The sequence below is a fragment of the Rattus norvegicus genome, chromosome 19 (genome assembly GCF_036323735.1).
Source record: "Rattus norvegicus strain BN/NHsdMcwi chromosome 19, GRCr8, whole genome shotgun sequence".
NCBI lineage: Eukaryota > Metazoa > Chordata > Mammalia > Rodentia > Muridae > Rattus > Rattus norvegicus.
The window spans coordinates 24,944,378-24,964,554 of record NC_086037.1 but is presented as its reverse complement, the minus strand read 5'-3'; the positions used below and the strand labels follow the sequence as shown (position 1 = coordinate 24,964,554).

The window sequence follows — 20,177 nt, the reverse complement described above, 5'->3', positions numbered from 1 at the left end:
TTGTGGACATACTGGATTATTCCTTCTGTACTTTAACTCTCTGACTCACCTCCACTCTCAGTAAGTTAGATCAATTCCATAAATTGGAAATCAGTCACCTGGAAAAAATACATCTCAATATGATACCGGATTGGCCATGGAAAAAGGGTAGCTTGAACTGTCCCACCTCGGTTGGGCTTGCACAGGCCTGCTCTCCAAAAGAAACCTGTGTTCACAGCTGCAGGCTACATTCACTATGGATGTTCTTGAGGTTCCTCCCTAAATGGCTCAGATAAAAATAATTTTCTTGTTAACAATCAAAAAACTGATTATGTCAAGCTGGCCTAGAGGAAGCTAGTTTCTGTTCTGTATTTTATCAGATGTGCATAATACATGTGGTCATCATTGATAATAGGTAAAAGATCTGCTCTATTATGGAAACTAAGTGATGCTGGAGGATGATCCTGACCCACAATGAGCAGTGGGAACACCAGAGCCCTGTAGGGATGCCTGACAACCTAACACACTGAGCACCCACGGCTCAGTAAGTTCCCTGTGAACACACATCTCCTGAGATCTCTCTATTTAATTGTAGGTGATCCTGTCCACCTAATACAGCACCTCATGTGGAATAACAAAAGCCACCTGCAGGAGCTGTGGGGATGACTCACAGGGTAGAGCATCTGCTGCTCTCTCAGAAGAACCACATGGACCCTAACAATTGGATAAAGTGTGTCAGTGATTACATCATAAAGTGTGTGTCAGAGAAACAGCCACATTATCCACACAAAAGACACTGTCACACTGGGTACCCCTTGGTGACTTTGAATTCACTTATTAGGCCAGGCTCCATGGAACATGCAGAGATCCATCTGTAGCTGTCAGTTCTAGGTCCACAGGAGGGGACAGAACCCTTTAATAAGAATGATGGTCTTAAGAGTCAAGAGATAGAATTCAATTTTTATTCATAACGAATACATTTTTATAACAAAACAGGATTAAAATGAATAAAAATATTTAAAAATATTTGAAAATAAAAATAGTAACAAGAACATACAAATATGAAACAACAAAAAGAAAACTTCAATTAAAATCATAACAAAAATATTTCTAAAAGCAGATTCTTAACGAACATGTAGAAGCACAGATGTATTGCTGTGTCTCCTCTAGCACACATAATGAAAGGCGGTCCCCCAAGGTGTCTCTCAAGTGGTGTTTTCTGAAGAAGAAAGTGAGTAAGAACTCAATCAGTCAGGCTGGCTTAGTGATATATAAATTTAGGGTCTCTAAGAAATGACAAATTAATTCAGAGGATGAATACTCTTCCAAAAACTGTTGTTACCATTCAGGGTGTTGGTCATCAGGGACTCCTGAGAAAGCAACTTATTGTTCAGGAAGCTCTCTTACTGGTATGTGTCCAATTCCAGCTGTCTTGCACTTTCTGAGACCTAGGAGAGGAAGGAAGTTTTTCAGATATTGATTTGCTGGGGAAATGCAAGCCAGCTGTCAGAATGCTGCCTTCTACCACCTCAGTTCTATTGGACAATCGACATGGACATTTTAAGTGATATCATTGTTGCTAACTCTGTGGGCAGGGCAAAATCTCCAGCAAGACTCACAGTAATGTGGGCTGCCAATCTGGGACCCAGACTTATACCAGTGCAAACCAAGAACAGGGCAACGGCAAGAGACCTCATCGGGTTGCAGGAAGAAAGGAGACGTCCATATGTCAAAAAGGATAAAGCCAATGACAAGTACTAATTTGACATTTGCACTTGTTCTTATCCCGGAAAGGTGCTTCCTACACAAGAAGTCACATGACCACAGAGTGTCATTTGTCAAAGAACCAAGAACTTGTTCAAAACTCTACATAGGATCTAATCTATCACATGGATATGCAATAATGAGGTATGTTATTCATCTGTCACCATTTCTAGACTGCAGCTTCAAAAAGATCAGCAATATATACTTGCAAAATAATTCAGTTTCTGAAAAGTGTTTAACTTCCCAGAATACTTGTGCATAGGCAGAGCAATGAACAATTCCATTACATGAGGTGGTTGGCTGGTTGTGAGTGTAAATTAGAAAGGTGGTAGGAGAGAGCAAAGATGTATCAAATTGGCAAATTTTATCAGATATTGTTCAGCTAACACAGCTGCTCGTCCCTATCTGATGATGCTGGGTCTGGACGTTGCTGGTCTTTATCTTTCTTGTTGAAGTCAACCAAATATTTCTGGTTCAGTGCACACTCAAGATGTCCCTCCTTGCTCCCTGCTTCAGTGGGACCAACTTCTTCCTGCATGTGTTCTCCATCAGGAGCTGGCTGAGCAGGTTTCTGGAAATACAGTCTGCATAGTAAGATCATGCTGCCCCTTTCTCCCATTCCCACTCCCAAGTCCCACTAACTCTACCAGGTCCCAGATACCCATGAAGACTTAATAAAATGCATCTTGATACATATAAGGCTGCTGCACAAATCACAAAGAGTTAATTTGGGGAAGAATAAATTGTTTGTTTGGCCTGAGCACCAATTAGTGTCCACATCTCTGAGAAAGAACATGGATCTACAACTATCCGTGAAAGCCCAATGCATGGGGGCAACATCAATTAGTAGTGGGCCAACACCCTCAAAGGAGGTCAGTAGAACCAAGAGAAGGTCATTCTAACCATGTGGTCTATACACTGAATTTTGTAAAACCTGGTATGACACCATAGGTCCAGGTCAGCCTAATAACCTTCTGCTGACTTCAATCAGTGCTGTTCTATCTAGAGCCTTCTGAAGATGCCTAGACAATCCTGGGATGAGGAACAGTCTTTTATGGAACTGAAAACTGAGTCCTAATTACCCTGGCACACTGATGTGTGAACAGCACAAGAGATAGAATCAGAGTTGAAGAGCGTCCAATCCAGAACAAAGAAATCAGAAATGGCCATTCCACAGGTGATAGGCTTTCTGACCAGGACTTACCTAGAGAAGGTAATCTCCTTCTTCAGCTTCTGGTTGTTCTCATGGATCACAGTGTTCTCCATCTCTAAGTTGTGCAGAATTGACATGACCGCCTCCTCCATTCTCTCCAGGTCTTCATAATATGGATTTGGCCTGAAGTAGGGCCTGGCCCCAAGTGATAGAATACTATGAACATCAGCATTTAGGAATATATGAACTCAGGATGGGTCCTGTACTACCCCAGTCCTGGAAGGACACCTTCTGAATTCTACATATTGGATCTTCTTCAGCTTCAGAAACGTGTTTTTGTTCGTCCAGGACACCAGAATCTCGGCATCCAGATGGAGGCTTCCCTGGCTCCCTTTGTTCAATCAAGAGGAAATCTGCAGTCAAGCCAGTTGAGCTATCAAGAGCCTCGGCCACACGTCTCCATGCTCCCCCACCCCAACACACCCAAAACCTGTGATTTCTTTTTTCCTGTTTTGATAATAGAACATATATCACCACAAAATTATAATCTGCACAAATAATACAAATATACAGACAAACGTGTCCACATAGGCAAAGAACTGTGCTGTTGACAGTGGGGCTCCCAGAACAAAGCATTTACATCACCATGAAAGAGTTAGAGGTAAATACTCAGGCCAAGACATAGACCCCTAGATTCCAGTGTGGAGGGAAATATAAACATATAAAAGTTGTCCATACGCATTTGGATATATGCACACACAGACTCACAGACTGAGACATCCCCACAAAAAAGAGAAATGTAAACAGTCATAGAAAGAGAAAGAGAAATATGGAAACAGAGAGCAGTGTGAGAACCAGGAGAAATGCATGCACCATTGCTGTCTCAGAGGGCAAGACACACAGACAAGAACAAACAGGCCTGAGCCTGAGACTTTCTCGTCAAGCATTGAGATGAACAGTGTGGGACCAGGCCCCTCAGGCTGCTGCCTGGATCTTCCAGCACTCAGTCCCCTGCCTAGCAAGTACAGAGACTCACCATAAACTCACTGCAATTACAATCTTGCAAAGCCACCAGCTCAAGGGCTTTGCAAATGCACACTAGACACTCACTCTCCCTGACTTTATCCCTGAATTCTTCATTCAGACCACAAGTTCTGCTTTTCAATAAATGGAAGCAGATGAGTCCATTTTCCATCTCGCTCCTCAGGGTCAGGTTCTGAATCTCCTCTTTATGGGAGGTGAGGTTTAGCACAGGGTGGATAGGGAGGCACAGCTTTCTTGAACCCAAAACCTTAATAGGAGAAGATGAAGGTGACCTTGCAGACCCAGGAATGAAACAAGAGCATTTGGAGCGATTCATACCTGTTCTTCATGGATCTCTCTGTCAGGAACCTCAGGCGATCTCTCAGGTCATTTCTCTTTTCGGTAATGAGCTGCAGCTCTTCAATCAGCCTCTCCTTTTCCTTCTTGGCCTGCTTCTCCCTTAGGTCAGTGCCAGGGGATGATGTTTCTCTCCCAGCGTCTGTAGGTAGAAGAACACAAGTGAACCTGCATGGGGAGAATGCATAGAGTGTACATAGACCACAGTTAGGCATAAACAGGAGAACAAGCCTGGAACCAGGTGTCACTGCTAGGCGATTGGTCTATGCTTAAGAGGCCTCCTCAGTGGATCTCAGTTCTCCCACTACTCTATAGAGACCAAGAGATGTAAGCAGCCAGGTATGCCCTATGCCGGACATCACGTGCTTACATGTACCACGGAGATGGCTTCTCCAGGATTATTATCAGCTGAACAGGGTACAGCTTGGTTTCAGGACCCTCACCCCTGTGGTTTCAGAACTCAGATGATAACATCACCATCCACAAAACTTGAATGATTGGAGACTCTCAGATGTCCTACCCTGATACTCTACGTGAACAACTTCGGATTTAAAAAGCATTTCCAGGGAGGACATGGTCAACAGACATATCAGGGCCCCTATTTGATACACCAAACGCTCCAGAAATGAGAGTAGGTTACAGGCTGAATCTTGGTCTACCCGTTCCAAATAGTTTTGGTATTTTAGAAAAATGTAACACACAACCTCAAATATATAAAGCTAACGATGACCCTGCCAGTTAGAAGAAATCAGAGGAGGTGTAAGAACATAAGGTTATTGCCTGGAGCACAATTCTCTCCCTGTTCCTACTGTCAGATATCCACTGTATTTAAAGAAGCAATGATAGTGAAATACATTGCTGCCCTGTCTAAACTCAGAAAAGGTGGACCCTCCATGACTCCTGATGGTGTTATTATATCAATGTAACATAACAAATGAACTGAAAAGTAAAGGCCAGAAGTTCACAGTATAATAGCATTGGCATTACCATATCCTCCCAGTGGGGATGGGGAAACTAAAGGTCTGAAATCCTTGACTTTAAGAATTGTAATATTCATGGAAATTCAATTCCTTTTCAGATGCTCCAGTTGTTGTGGCCCATTGCTAGAAAGGTAAGGTTAAGCCTCCACCCCCGTGACAGGAAGCTCAAAATATACTGCCCATGGCTTACTTGACATTCCCCAGAAGTCCTGTCTTTGTCCACCATTACTTTGAGACGAAAGGCCAGACTCCTTCACTCTAGTCTCTCCAGAATCGACGATCCCCCTCCCAAAATGCTTCCTAAGATGGGAAAACATGTCTTAGGTTGTAACCGCCAGACTCAGTATGAGAGAAACTAGGGCACTGGCCGTCACTACAACACTGGTGACATCACAGAGGATGCCAAGAACTCTCTAGGAGATAATAGAATGTCCAAGAAAAGACAGTTGATGTCATGGGGAGCAGATTTTGTTTCCTGATAATAATCTCCCTGTACTGAGCATAAGCTGAGGGGCCCTTTCCAGGAGGCTTTCCCAGGGCAGAGCCACTGGGAATCTCCTCCTTCTAATGCCAAATTTTCCTCAAGGCTTGATTATAAAACAACCTTAGTAATTCCTATGCATCTAAATGAATGTTTCCTTCCATATCTTGCCCCAAAATGTCTCATCCTAACTCAAATTGTCCTCATTCACCAATGTTAGCCATTAAAACTTCCTGAGATTTCACACCAGCTTGAATATGCAGTCAAAAGTTCTCTTGACTCATTATGTACAGGTGCTTTATATCACATCAAGAAATAGTCTGCATGGTAGGTTACAACATGGGTGTGTGTTAGGGTACACTCATGAAGTCATGTGCTTAGCAATCGACAATTGACAATAAATTCCTAGGAGAAAGAGTTGAAGTCTTTATGGTGCTAGGAAAAGTGTGGAGACCAGTTGGCAGAGGAAAGTGCAAGATTGGAGCCACCAGTGAACGGAACCTCATGCTGCTTGTGGGGTTCTCCTCTCTGCACCAAGGTCACCAAAGGAGCACTGCTCACAGGCCTGAGTAAGATGTACCATGAGCTTCTATCAGAAAAATAAAATAGTCAAGAGACATAGGGGGTGCACATAAACAACTAAAATGAGGCTATAAACATCATTAAGTGGATAGAGCAAGGTCCCAGTACCTGTACACTGGGAAATGGCCACCCCACCAAACACAGAAGCATCTATCATAGTAAAGAATGAATACTTTATAGAATGCACACACTAAACACTGATTGATCACATCCGTAGTTCAAATTTTGGGAGCAAATTCATGGCCCCAACTCTCTTTCTCTGAACTTATATAGCAAAAAATAAGAAAGAAAGAGAAAAGAAAAAATCAAAACAAAAAGCTCAAGCTTCTCTCTCATATGAAGATTGCAGGAAGTGTTATCTGGTGGTCAGTTCTGATTGGGCCATTTTAGATAGAACAGTGAACAGAGACCCTTAATGTGATGGGCTCTATATAAAGCTTTTTGCAATATTGGAATTTTAACAAACCTCATCCCGAACATACAGAAGAAGCAAGGATGTGATCACCATGCCCTTGTTCTCTATCAGGTTATTTTTCTGCGTCCTTGATTGTCAGGCATATAACAGCAACAATCTGAAATAGCTGGTAGACATGGAAAATCGTGGCTAAAACTATAGTTGTGGGTTGCACACCTCAACTGTCACAGGCTAATGCTGTCCTCACAGTCCTTGGAGGCTACTCTTGTAAGCCTATGTATTGGAAAGTGGAAGGAAGTTTATCTGAGCTCAAAGAGAACCTGGCCAACCAGGTAGAGGGCAACATGCGATACTTGAGACCCTGTCTAAAACCAGCGCAGAAACCCACTCTTCATTCAAAGCATCATCTATGAATTCTCAATTATCTACCATTCTCTCCCTACCAGTCGTTCAGTTTGGAATGGTAGAAAAAAATGGAACTGATCTTTCTATTGTAAGGACCTTGATCTCTCTTTCCTTAGGTCAACATTAAGAGTGCATACAAATGGATACCACCATCTGAACATCTTAGTATTATCTACTCTGTATATCTAGCATAATACTGTGCCTATGACAATCTCAAGCTTCCTTGAGCATTGTTGCCCCAGCAAGAAGTATGAAGTACTGAGGCCAGTCCCCAGGGAACCTTTCAAGGGTTAAAAAGAAAGCCATCAGAGATACTCCACTTTTTGTCCTTAGATTAAATCAAGCTGACACAATGTGAACCTGGTGGGCTATTTAACCATGCATCTTTCTTCCAACCCCCCCCCCCATTCTGAGTTCAGTCCATGGCAGAATTCATTCCCCAGCATCGTAGATATTTCTTTGTATATTTCCACAAGAGCCAGGTTTCTTTCTCTTTTAAATAGAATTAGTTATAGTCAATCAACTGCTGCCCTATGTAAGAAATGATTAGTATGTATTGTAACTTACCACACTGTATTTGTGTATCCACGTACGTTAGTGGAAATCCAGCATTACTGAGGAATTGGAAACCAGCGCTGTGGCCATGCCTTTCTGTGCCTACTCCTGGCTCACAGGCAGCAGGGGGGCAGACCTTGAGTTCCTCTTCAGGGACCAAGTGATGTTGAATGGGCACTGAGCAGGCAGAGAAACACAGCTGAGGCAGCTCCTTTCAGTTATCAAACACATCATCTCCTTCCCTGCTGAGGTCTTGCCCCCACACCTACCTTAACAGCGGCAAATTTGTTACACAGCAGCCAGCTCTTTCCTATTGTGCTGTAATACGCCTCCACATCATGGATGCTGAAAACAAGCTAACACAAAACAAAAAAATCTGACACTGAACTGTGTGGTGCTGGTCACATACCCTGTTATGTTCTGTATATTATGAGGTTTGTTAATCTTAACAAGTTCCCCAACTATAAGCTTCCCATAGGACCCATCAGATTCAAGGAAAATAGGAACAATTATGTGTAAAATGTCCTGAGTCAGGGCCCATAGACATCAACATTTACAGCCGTTGTGCGTGAGCCCATGTGGATCTTGCAATGAGCTGGGCCTAGCAATGTCCAGTACACAGTTGTGAGCTATTGCTCTGGTTGAACTGTATTGGTGTGTGCATTCAATGAACTACACCTATTTAAATGAATTCAGTGTTCCTGTGGTTTGAGTCCAGACCTCTTGACACCAAATCTTCCCTTCAGCAGCATTTAGGAGAAGAAGCTAAGGTCAGGAGAGGTGACATCTTGCCATAAGTTATGTGACAAGAGGGATGGTGAATGATCCCTTGTGATAAGAATCAAGGTTTCCTCTGTGGTACGTACTTAGGTCTATACTGGCCCTGTGCAACAGCTTCAAGAACCCATTTCTGATTTCCCTTGGGATTCCCTTGATGATGCACTCAGTCAGGATTGGACACAACCAAAATGGTAGTCAAAGTACTTGATTTAAAAAGTGTAGGGAACACTGCAAACTCACGTTTCAGGATATTTGATTACATTGTAAGCCCCAAGATTTGTTATTTACTTAAAAGAAAATATATGTCTGGCGGTGTAGGTCAGCACTAACACAGACATTTAACTCTAGAACTTGCTGATTTTTATTGATAGAGAAACTGCACAGAATTGCTATAGGGACCTGTGTCTTAGGTCTGTTTCCCTAGTATATCCTCTACATCTCTCATGATGGTGATCCTGTTTCTGGCTAAATGTATGTCTGTTTACTGGGGAATTGAGTTTAGTGACATGCAAATATTATTTAAACCTATGTATTAAATTTTGCCATTTTGTTAATTTTTGTGGTTTTTATTGGCTTCTTTTGATTGACTGTTGTAGTTTTATTAAATTATTTCCTGTTTTCTATAGTATTTTATCCTTCCCTTCAAACTAAAGTATTCCTTTTAGGATCCTCTACAGAGCTGTCTTACCGGTTATACATATTGTGTTAAATTTATTTTTAGTGTGCATTAGTCAGCACAGTAGCTGGGCAGCTGCCTGCCCTCCATGGTATCAGATTTACTTTCCAAACAATAACGCTCAACTCTTACTGACTGTGTAGCATCTTGGCTGCTCTTTGTTCCCCTTGGACAGCCCTCAGGACCAGGCGCTCCTCTCCCTTAACCATGGCTGCTGTCCTCTTCCTCTCTCCTCTCCATCACACACGTTCTTCCTTTATTCTCTGGCAGCTTCTTCTTCCTTCTTCCCTCCTCATGATCCTCTCTAGCAAAGCCCTCAAAGCTCACCTCCCCCGTCTCTCTGCTGTGCAGCTGTTGGCTGTTGGCTTCTTTAAAATCACAGTTAACTGGGAGCAGGGTCAGCTTTTGGGGATTTGCCAGTCTTGAGTTCCACAAATTAGCATTAAACACAAGAAGAATTAGGCCAATCCACTACAGGGATTTCTTTTGTTTTATTTTGATGTAATTATTCTTTTACCTTTTTGCTTTTTATTTTATTTGTGGCTATATTTTATTAATTGGTTATTTTATTTATTTATATTTCCAATGTTGTCCCAGTTTCCAGACTCCCCTCATCAAATCTTACATCCCATTTCTGCTCAGCTTTGCCTATATGAGAGTATCCCCCACCCACACATATCCATTCCCACCTCACACCTCTAGGACCTCCTTTTGGTGGGGCAACAGGCCTCAGGGTAGTCAATGGCCTCCCACCACATGGATACCAGTTAAGTCAGTCCTCTTCTACACAGTGACCTAGAACCATAGACCCATCCTTGTATATCCTTTGGCTGGCAGTTTGGTCCCTAGGAGCTGGGGGATTGGTGACAGAAGGTCTGTTTAGATATTAAAGACCAATGATTGCTGCTTTCTCTTCTTTTTCTAGTTATTGGTGAAATTATGTTTGTGTGCTTCTCTTTTTTGAAATTATTGAGAGATGATTAGTTTCTTGGTTTTTCTTGGGTACAGTTTAGCTCACTGTCTTGAAGTTTTCCTCCTATTATCCTCTGTTGTGCTCTCTTAAAGAAAAATATTGTTTAAATTTGGTTTTGTTGTGAAATATCTTGGTTTCTCCATTTATGGTGATTGCGAATTATGCTGGTTATAGTAGCCTTGGTCTGCATTACATCTGCCCAATTTTTTCTGGCTTTTGGAGTCTCTGTCGAGAAGTCTGGTGTAATTCAGATAGGTCTGAATTCATTTGTTGCTGGATATTTATACTTTACCCATTTAATATTCTTTCTTTTATCTGTGCATTTAGTGTTTTAATTATTATGTGAATGGAGGAAATTTTTCTGGTTAAATTAATTTTGCATTCTCTAGGCTTGTTGTACCCTTATGGGCTTTTATTTCTTTACCTTATGGAAGTTTTCTGCTATGATTTGTTGAAGATGTTTACTGGACCTATGAACTGGAAATGTCAATTCTCTTCTATATCTCTTAACCTTAGGTTAGGACTTTTAATTGTGTCCTGAAATTCATGTATGTTTGGATTCAATAAACCATACATGTTTATCTGAGATGGGTGTTTTGTCTTTTGTGGGGTGACCTCCTTTACCCCAACTCTTCCATTTAGAAGCACGTTCGATAATGAGACATGGTCAGCAGTGGTGACCTCTTGCCATAAACTATATGAAAATAGGGAGGTGACTTTATGTGTGTCAAGTATCAGTAGTCTCCTGGGTGGTTTTGGTCCCCGGTTGGCCCTATACAACAGTTTCAAAAGCCCAGGATTGATGTTCCTTGGGATTCCCATGGTGATGCACACAGACATGACAGAAAAAGGCCAGAATACACAGGATAGTACTTGACTTATGTAATAGAGAGAACATTATTAAGTTATGTTACAAAATATTCGATCACACTGTGATCTCCCTGAATGTATTATTTAATGAAAAACTATTGTGTGGTATAGCATCGCCAGGGCACAGACATTTAATGCAAGAGCTCTTTGTTTACTGTGAACATGGACTTTATTACTGTTCAGCTCACCTACCTCACACCTTTACTGCAAAGCTAAAGGGCACTTAGGTCTAGAGCAGATCAAGGCACAACTTGATAGGAAATGAAGATAAGTAGGGCAATGGAAAGTCTTTCAGTTGTAGGATTTTTAAGAAAGTGTGCAGAGAGAGCTACAGTGCTCTTCTTCTGGGGGAACAGTGAATTAGGAAGGACAGTTGGGAGCTTCACTTAAATACAGCATCTGACTCCTGAGACCTTATTGGTAAATTAATGTCTGGAATTTTGTGTCGTAAAACAATGCATTGCCTTTGCAGCTTTTGGCAAGGGCCATCGACAGAGAGATCACACCAGCTGGGGACAATCTGAAAAGAAATCAGGTTTTCTTAAGTCACCTGAGAAGTCCTCAAGGAGACAGGAATGAATGGGTAGCACCATAATAGAAGGCCTTAGGATCTCGTACTGTGCTACTCTAGATGCCTTGAAAATAGAAGCAGAGAATGAAAAACTAAATGACTTCACAGGAATTAGCTCAATTCTGATTATGATTATTTCATGTTGGTAATTTATACTTGATTCTTTTTTTAAAAGTTTTAAAATAAGAGTCTTCGGTTTTAATTTGAGGCTGTCTTAGAATCATGAAATGCTTACACTCTGGGCAACTAAACTCCAGGAAATCTTCTCCAGTCATACAGCTCGGTCATATGTGAGGCAACAACTGTTTAAAAGGGAGAGCTGGTTGCTTTCTCCTGGAAGAAGCACTTGGGGGTTGACTGTCACTTCTGAGCCTTCTGTTCTGAGTCACTTCGCAGAAGGGGCACTTTGCTCTGACTCCTCCATGGGACCCATCCAGCACTGGGGCTGGAGGATCCTATGGTGTTGCAGCTCTGAGCTGGGAGGGGTAGCTCTCACCCTGACTTGAAGAAGCCTGTTTTCACAGCTGATCTAGATCTGAGGAACAGGTGCTTTTAAAGAAGCATGTGAAAGTATCTCCTGCAGGAGGGCTCACTATGCAGGGAAAGTCACACAGGACAGGGAAAAGTGGCTTCCCAACTTCCATGGGGCGAGCGAACTAGGGAGGGCACAGGATGGTTGAGGAGTTTATGAAAGGCCTGCATCTCCCTGAAAGTCTTCCAGCAACCCTACATCCCACCACTATCCCAGGCTCACAGGTGAGGATCAGCCAAGCCTGCCACCTACTGGGGTCCCTGCAAAGTAAACCTGGAGTGGTGAACTGGGGAAAACACTTCAGGGGAGGGGGAGACACCAGTCCCCAGGGCCAAGCCTGGCATCTGTTCATTTGGCTCTGGCTTCTAGGTGTTGCCTAGTGCAGGGCTTGGTGAGCCCAGATCTCAAAAGTCTTTGGCCAAAGAAGTGAGAGCCCACAGGGCAATGCAAACCACGGCAGGGCAGGGCAGAGCAAAGCCGCACTCCAGCAGACAGTGTATAAGCTATGGGCTCGCAGGACTGACAGGAGCAGAGCTAACCCTTGCTCTTTGGGCAGGGCGGGGCGGGGCGGGGCGGGGCGGGGCAGGGCAGGGTGTTCTGCACTCCAGCAGACAGTGTATAAGCTATGGGCATGCGGGACTGGCTCATTATAAGGCAGGGGAGTAACACACTCCTTCTAAACAAAGAATGACTGTACTAATAATCTAACCTTAATATTTTGAATTTCTTGTCCCATATAAAGAACTGCCTCTTCTAGAGCATTCGCCCTGTCTTCAAACCCTCCATGTATCTTTCCTTGAATCAATAAAGCAATACTAACATTCTTAGATAACTTAGATGAGCAGTGTGGACCTCTCTAACCAAAGAAGTAGTAGATAAGGCAAAAGGAGACATTATACCAATCAGAGCAGTAAGACCCAGAATTAAGGCAACCACAAAACGCCTACCTCTACGAAGTACAGAGGAGGCATGATGAATGGCCTCTATGCCAGGATCAAAAAACCATGTCCCATTAACATAGACAGGCAAAAGTACATAAGGAGGTTGTCGTACTATGACAAAAACATTTTTCCTTGTAACAGTAAGACAATTAGATAATTGACAATTTATGCAAGTAACATGATAAACACCATGACCATCCTGACAAGGGAAAAATCGCCATGCTCTTCAGAGGAAAGAAAGGAGAAAGGAGCAGCCACACAGGTTAAAACGGAAGCAGAAACTCTCTTAACCTCAGAACGAGGTCTAATAAGGGTTACTTTATGAGTAGCAGCCAAAAGACGCTATAGATCAGGCTGAACAGGAAGCAAGTGGGAATTAAAAATTGGGGGAAAGGTAGGGGAAGCCCATCCAGGGGCAAACCAGGCATTAGCAGGGGAGGTCGGTAAGGAAGCATCCCCTTTGGTAAACCTATACTGTTTCAATTGCATAGATAATCATGTTCTGGACTACTAACAGACCAATCTAAAAGTTTAAAAGTTTGAGCTGTAGGGCTAAAGGGAGTAAAGTACGCAGCTTTGGAGAGAAAACCGCAAGACCACCATTTAGGGTAGCCATTAATAGCAATATTCTCCCAAACAGAGATCAGCTCCTCGCCATTCTGACAAGCAAACAAAAGGGAAGGCAAAGGACCTGAAGAAGATGGAGGAGAATAATGAAAGCCTCCTTTAAAAGGTAAAACTAATTTTAGAAACTGAATGTCTCGCTGACTGGTGGAATCGTCACTACAAGCATATTTTCGAGGAGTTGGAGACTCTGAAATTAACTCTCTCTCCTCTAAAGAGAAACACCCTTTAATGTCATTTTTAACAGTAAAGCATGTGGGAAGGGAGTCAGCGATTCCAGAATAGTTGTAGCAAGTCAAAGTTCGTTCTTTGAAATAAGAACTACTTTCTCCTCACCTTGACAAGGCCAAATTCCCAAGGGGCCACATGAAACAAGGGAGGATCAGGTAAATAAGCCCAGTAGGAGTCTTGGGCAGCAGCATAGAGAAAAATAATTACCTGGGTGAAGAGAAGTGAAAGCATAGCAGGAGAAGATTGGAGGGAGTAACTGGGAGGCGGAGAGGAAGCACACTATGTCTTGCAGCAGAGACCAATTCTTGAAGCTGATCCCAAGTTGGCAACAGCGTGGTAGATGAGCGACCATGCAGCTGAAGCCTGGTGAAAGCAGAAGTGAGGCGCTGCTCAGAGCTGTCTGGCGTCATCAGGAATGAGGCACGCTCCGCTCTCATCTTTCGCTGACGGTTGTTGAGGGGAGACTTTCTGCTTTTCTGCCCTGGGATTGTATGATGTGATGAGGCGGTCCGGAATCCAGACTGGTGACTCGGCATCCTGTGGAAAGACACATGCATGCCCCCTTGCGGAGGAGAGAAGAACATCTGGTCCCTTCCACGTAGATGAAACAGCTTTCTGCAAATCTAATGGACGGTGATGTTCCCTAGGATCGCAATGGTGCTGTTGCAGATCTACCTTGAGAATCCTTTTTTCCCTTTTCTTCTTTTTCTTCCATCTAAATTAAACTGGGTATTTCTCATTTACATTTCAAAGGTTATTCCCATTCTCATTTCCAGGCCAACATTCCCCTAACCCCTGCCCCTACCCTTCTATACGGGTGTTCCCCTCCCCACCCTCCCCCTATTACCGCCCTCCCCCGATGAATCCAGTTCACTGGAGCTCCAACCTTGACAGGACCAAGGGCTTCCCTTCCACTGGTGCTCTTACTAGGCTATTCATTGCTACCTATGCGGTTGGAGCCCAGGTCAGTCCATGTATAGTCTTTGGGTAGTGGCTTAGTCCCTGGAAGCTCTGGTTGGTTGACACTGTTGTTCATATGGGGTCTCAAGCCCCTCCAGCTCTTTTGGTCCTTTCACTGATTCTTTCAAACGGGGTCCCATTCTCAGGTCAGTGTTTTGCTGCTGGCATTCGCCTGTGTATTTGCTGTATTCTGGCTGTGTCTCCAGGAGAGATGTACATCTGGTTATTCAAATAATTACTTACAAAAAGAGCATGATAATAAGTGAGTGGGGGAGACATATTTTAATTCTCCTCCCTGTACCTTAGCCATTTGTGTCTTTAATATTTGGTTTGATCTCTCAAAATTGCCTGCCCTTGAGGATCATATGGAATGCCTGTAGTGTGTCTAATAACAAATTTAATACAAAAGTTTGCAAAGGCTTTAGATTGATAAGCAGGACCATTATCAGTTTTCAGATGCAGCAGGATGGCAAGAAATGCAAAAGAAGCAAACAAATGCTGCTGTACATCCTTGAATGCTTCTCCCGTCCTGGCTGTGGCCAAAATAACTCCAGAAAGGTATCAACAGTCACTTGAACAAAGGAAACATTTCCAAAACATGAAACATGAATTACATCCATCTGCCGTAGGATTCCAGGCTTGAGTCCTTGAGGGTTAACTCCAGGCAGAGAAGCTGGAAGTGTTGTAGGACAAGCAGAACAATGTTTTACAATCTGACGAGCTGCCTCTCTAGTCAAAGAAAATTGATATCTCAGTGCCTGAGCATTTTGGTGGTGAATACCATGGGAGGCGATTGCTCTACTAACATCATCTAAAAGCGAACCCTGAGTCAATAAATTTGCATATGAGTTTCCTGTGACTAAAGGTCCAGGAAGACTAGTGTGAGCCCGAGTATGTCCCACAAAATAAGGAATCAAGCGTTGACGCACCAATTGTTATAATTTTTGTAATAAGGTATTAATTGTTGTTTTGTCTGTGTTGATCACAGCTATCTCAATAACAGGGAAGAGTCTATACACATTTTGAGAGTCAGGATAGAGGTTAAAATGAATCGAGGAAAAATGAGAAAAAACTTCAATAACTACATATAACTCTGTCTTTTGAGCTGAGGTAAAGGAGGTCCTGGTGTCAGTTTCAGAAACAATAACGAATGGCTTTTCCATTTGAAGAACCATTGGTAAAGAATATTTTTCCTTGATCTAAAGGCTCCATAGAGAAGGCAGAAGGAAATATAACTTGTTGTCAATTCAGAAAATGTAACAGAGGATTTTTTGGAAGATGATATAACACTTGCCCCTTAAAGCAGACAAAAGCTAATGCAAAGGAACCAGAAAAATTTAGCAACCACTCAACCTGAGTGTTGGTGCAGGGTATTCTAATCAATTCAAAATCTTTACCCAATATCCCCTAATCCTTCTCTACCCTCCATAATGAGCTGAGCTACTAAATCATAATAAGGAATCAAAACGTGGGGAGGGAGCAGGCAAATGGATCCATTCTAAAGGTCCTTGTTCTTGCCAGATAACCCCCGTGGGTGTTAGGGAAGTATGCAGGATAACACATTCACAGGCCTCATATAAATCAATTCTTACAGTGAGTTGTGCCTGGATGGCCTCCTCAAACACCTGCAGAGCCTTTTGTCCCTCTTGAGTTAACACTCAGAGAGATTTGGGACAATGGTCTCTCTTTAAAATATCAAAAAGTGGCTTTAATTGGCCAATGGAAATTTTTACGTAAGGTCTAATCCAGTTGATTTCTCCTAGCAGTTTTTGGAAATCATTTAAGGTTTTCAACTTATCCATCCTAAATCTTAAGACTGCATGTGAAATAGGATCAGAATAAAGAATTCTCCCCAAATAATTGTATGGGGGATCCTTTTGAAAATTTTCAGGAGCCACTATTAACCCATACTTACGCACACTTTGTATAAGGTTATCCAAAGCTTGATTCAGCAAAGTCAGGGAAGAATGAGCAATCAAAATATCATCCATAGAATGAAAAATCAACAACTCAGGAAACTGTTGACGAGTGGGAGACAAAGCCATATCCACAAATGTTTGACACAAAGTGGGACTATTTTTCATTCCCTGTGGGAGCACTTTCCATTGAAACCTCTGGTAAGGCCTTTGTAAATTTGTTGAGGGTAAACTAAAGGCAAAGGCTTCCTGTCATCTGGATGCAAAGGGATAGTAAAGAAACATCTTGCAATCTATAACACACGCAGAGCATCCTTCGGGAATCTCTGTGGGAGAGGGCAGTCCTGGTTGCAGAGCCCCTTAGCCTCCATGGCTGCATTCCCCTTCCTTACATCTTGTAACAATCTCCATTTGCCAGATTTTTTCTTAATCACAAAGATAGGTGTATTCCAAGGCCTGGTGGAGGGTTAAATATGACCGTTATCCAGTTGTTCTTGTACAAGCTGAGTAGCTGCCTGGATCTTTTCTTGACAAAGGGACCACAGATCCACCTAGACACTTTGATCAGTGGCCCAGACTGTCTTATCCCCAGTTAAGTCAATTACCCCAGAGATACTTTTCCACCTAAAAGAAGTCTAACCTCATCCTCATAATTAGCTTTAAATAAGAGAAATTGTCCCTCTGTGAGACAGGACCTGGCCAGGATAAATCAGTCTGCAGGAGTGAGCCAAATAAATGCCTACCAAATTTTCCACAAGGGAGAGGACATAAGGTGAAGTAGGGCCATATTTAGAAGTATTTTCTTTTCATTCCTTAACAAGTTTAAAGGAGATGAGTTCCCATTTCTGGATCTCCATGCTTACTGTTAGAAATAGCATCAAATGTTCTCCTTGTTCCCTGGCCTTCTACACTGCTTGCAGAATACGGGACTGAGGGGGGCTTCTTTTCTTACTCCTTTTCTTAGGCGTAAGAGGGCCCAGTCAGGATTACGATATTTAGCTGCCTCATCCTTTCTCAGATTCATCTCCAGGATCTAAAGGCTCTCCCTCCTCGTCCTCCTCAGGGTCTGAGGAAGTCTCTACTAAATCTACAATACACTGTGAAGGCGGTGGTTTTGATGACTTAGCAGTTTGTTTCTTATCGGTTTGTTTGGACAGTAGAGGCACTCCTTCCTTCACAGCACTGTTTGTACTACAAACAGACCCTGCTGATGAGCTGGGCAGGTCTGTTATCTCAGTCTGGGAAAGTGCCTGTTTCACCACAAACCAGAACATAAGCGCTTTCTCTGGAGCCTGTCCTTCGTCTTCCTCATCCTTATGTTCCAGAATCCAGGTTTTTATATCCTTTCCTATGCTTTCCCATGCTGCCTCATCCAAGGTCCCTTTATCAGGTAACCAAAAGCTCACAGAACAAATGAAGAGGAGACAATCCGAGAGCTACTGTTTTTCAAAGTGAATTCTCTTTTTAAGCAATACCTTATGAAGAATCTTTTCATACATAGATCTCTCACTGGATTCAGTTTGCCCATAATAAAACTATAAAACTATCACACTATCACTTCATACCTATTCTTTCTCAGCACTCCTCTTTGGCCGAGGCGACCGTGGCTCTCACATATGGTCCTTTCCAGATCGAAAACATCAGGAAAGGGGTTTGGGGCTTACACAATTCTTCCAATTCTGAGTCCCACGAGTTGGGCGCAACTTACTGCCGGGTCTAGCCTTGACTCGGGATCCGGGTTCTCAACTGAAGGCAGGGATATCTGGAAGGTGCTTAATAAATATACAGACTACTCTTTGGGTACAAATTGACAGGCAATTTCAAGGCTTGAACTCTCTCTCTCTCTCTCTCTCTCTCTCTCTCTTTCTCTCTCTCTCTCAGCTTGGGGCTGCACAGACTGCATTCTCTTGTGCACTCTGCTTTTTCTATTGTGGTTTTCTTTTCTCGAACTCCCACACTCATGTACACCTTTGTTTTATTACCCTTTCATTCTCACACACACTCTTCATACACACCTCACACATATCTCACACACACCACACGCACTCTCCTTTCACTCACACACACAGTCTTCATACACACCTCACACATATCTCACACACACCACATGCACTCTCCTTTCACTCACACACACAGTCTTCATACACACCTCACATTCTCTCTTCACTCACTCTTCACATTCTCTCTCCTCATGCTCTCCAGCCTTTCTCTTGCTTCAGTCTTTTATTAATAATCCAAAAGTAGGTAGAAAAAAGACATTGTATAATCATTGCCAAATCAAATTCAAAAGAATAACCACATCCCACAAAGGACTAAGAATTACAATTGTTGCCCAAAGTTTCAAGCTTCCCCTATTCCCAGGCCTGTGGCCAAAATAATAATAATTGTAAACTTATTATTATTTAAACTTTAACTTTTAACTTATTATACTTCAGAGCTCAAAGCTCCGAGGTCAGCTACTTGCATTTTCCTGGGAAGCCCTAATGACAAATGACATAAGCAAAGATGCCAGGCGGTGACCAGAAAGTATCAAGTTAACCCTTAACTCAGTGGTTCCGCTAGCTTTCTCTTCCTTGCACACAAAGACTCTTGTATGAGTCCCCGTATTCTGACTAGTATATAATTTTATATATTCTATACTTTCTTATCCAGGAACCACTCTCAAATGTTATATAAAACTTAATTCCTAATGCAATAACTTGTTCCTTTCTTAGGGTCCTAATGCTGGCTCTAATTCATTTTCTGATAATTACTTTAAAGTTTCTTTGCAAATCAAGCATTAATCTGGAATCTATTGTGCAGTTATTACATTGTTTCCAAAACGAGAACACACAGCATGCACCTGGGCCATCAGGGCTGTGCTGTGCTGTGCTCCTATGTCTCAATTTCCAATTGTTTAAGAATCATAACATCAAGCAACATCTAGTTTCACAGAATTCACCAGAGCAGAAGGAGAAGGAAGTAGGAAAGTCAGATATAATAGAATAATTGTGCACACCAAGGTCGTCTGAAAGGCAGCCACGCAGAAATGAAATCTATACAGCCATTGTCCAGGGCTAAGGGTAGGAGAAATGGGAACAACCAGTCTTTACAAAGAGCTGCTGTGGGCTGCTGAGATGTCTCCATCCTGGCCTGCTGCTGGGAGTCCCTGTCATCTATGTTGTCCCCAGCAATTATTGACCCTATGCACCACATATTGAGTAATATACAGAAAAATTGCCGCAGAAAATTGCCAACATTCACAATGGAATACAGAAGTCATCCTAATGGAGAACCATGTGCTTCAGCTTTTCTTGCAATACAGCATCGATATTTACCCCAGAGATACTGACCTTCAAAGTCTTGTTGGGAAATAGGTTTTGACAGGTGCTCTTGTCCTTGACCAGAAGTATGCTGTGTTTTTATTGAT

The 20,177-nt window shown here is 42.6% G+C and overlaps 3 protein-coding genes across 4 annotated transcripts in view; 1 reads left to right on the top strand and 2 right to left on the bottom strand.

The window, feature by feature from the left end:
* The window catches only part of Speer4cl1 (spermatogenesis associated glutamate (E)-rich protein 4C like 1), a 204,568-nt gene that overhangs the window by 51,782 nt on the left and 132,609 nt on the right, over positions 1-20,177 (bottom strand). The gene's annotated exons all lie outside the window — the stretch shown is intronic.
* The window catches only part of LOC134483277 (uncharacterized), a 211,961-nt gene that overhangs the window by 98,604 nt on the left and 93,180 nt on the right, over positions 1-20,177 (top strand). The gene's annotated exons all lie outside the window — the stretch shown is intronic.
* LOC134483278 (disks large homolog 5-like) lies at positions 929-7,665 on the bottom strand. 2 transcript variants are annotated; one of them, XM_063278575.1, is made up of 5 exons: positions 5,447-7,665; positions 4,259-4,418; positions 2,948-3,091; positions 1,322-1,427; positions 929-1,198 (listed from the first exon to the last, which is right to left on the bottom strand). In XM_063278575.1, the coding sequence occupies exons 1-4, from the start codon at positions 5,571-5,573 to the stop codon at positions 1,370-1,372; spliced, it is 489 nt and encodes a 162-aa protein (XP_063134645.1). In that variant the 5' UTR covers positions 5,574-7,665; the 3' UTR covers positions 929-1,198; positions 1,322-1,369. The 2 variants fall into 2 exon arrangements, with proteins under 2 accessions (XP_063134645.1, XP_063134644.1); XM_063278574.1 differs by having other exon boundaries at positions 929-1,427.

Coding starts and splice junctions, on each gene's coding strand:
- LOC134483278 (XM_063278574.1), bottom strand. CDS start 5,573: ATGTTTTCCCATCTTAGGAAGCATTTTGGGAGGGGGATCGTCGATTCT. Junction 3,092..4,258: donor GAGAGATCCATGAAGAACAG/GTATGAATCGCT, acceptor ACTTGGGGCCAG/GCCCTACTTCAGGCCAAATC. Junction 1,428..2,947: donor AAGGAGATTACCTTCTCTAG/GTAAGTCCTGGT, acceptor TTCCTCTCCTAG/GTCTCAGAAAGTGCAAGACA.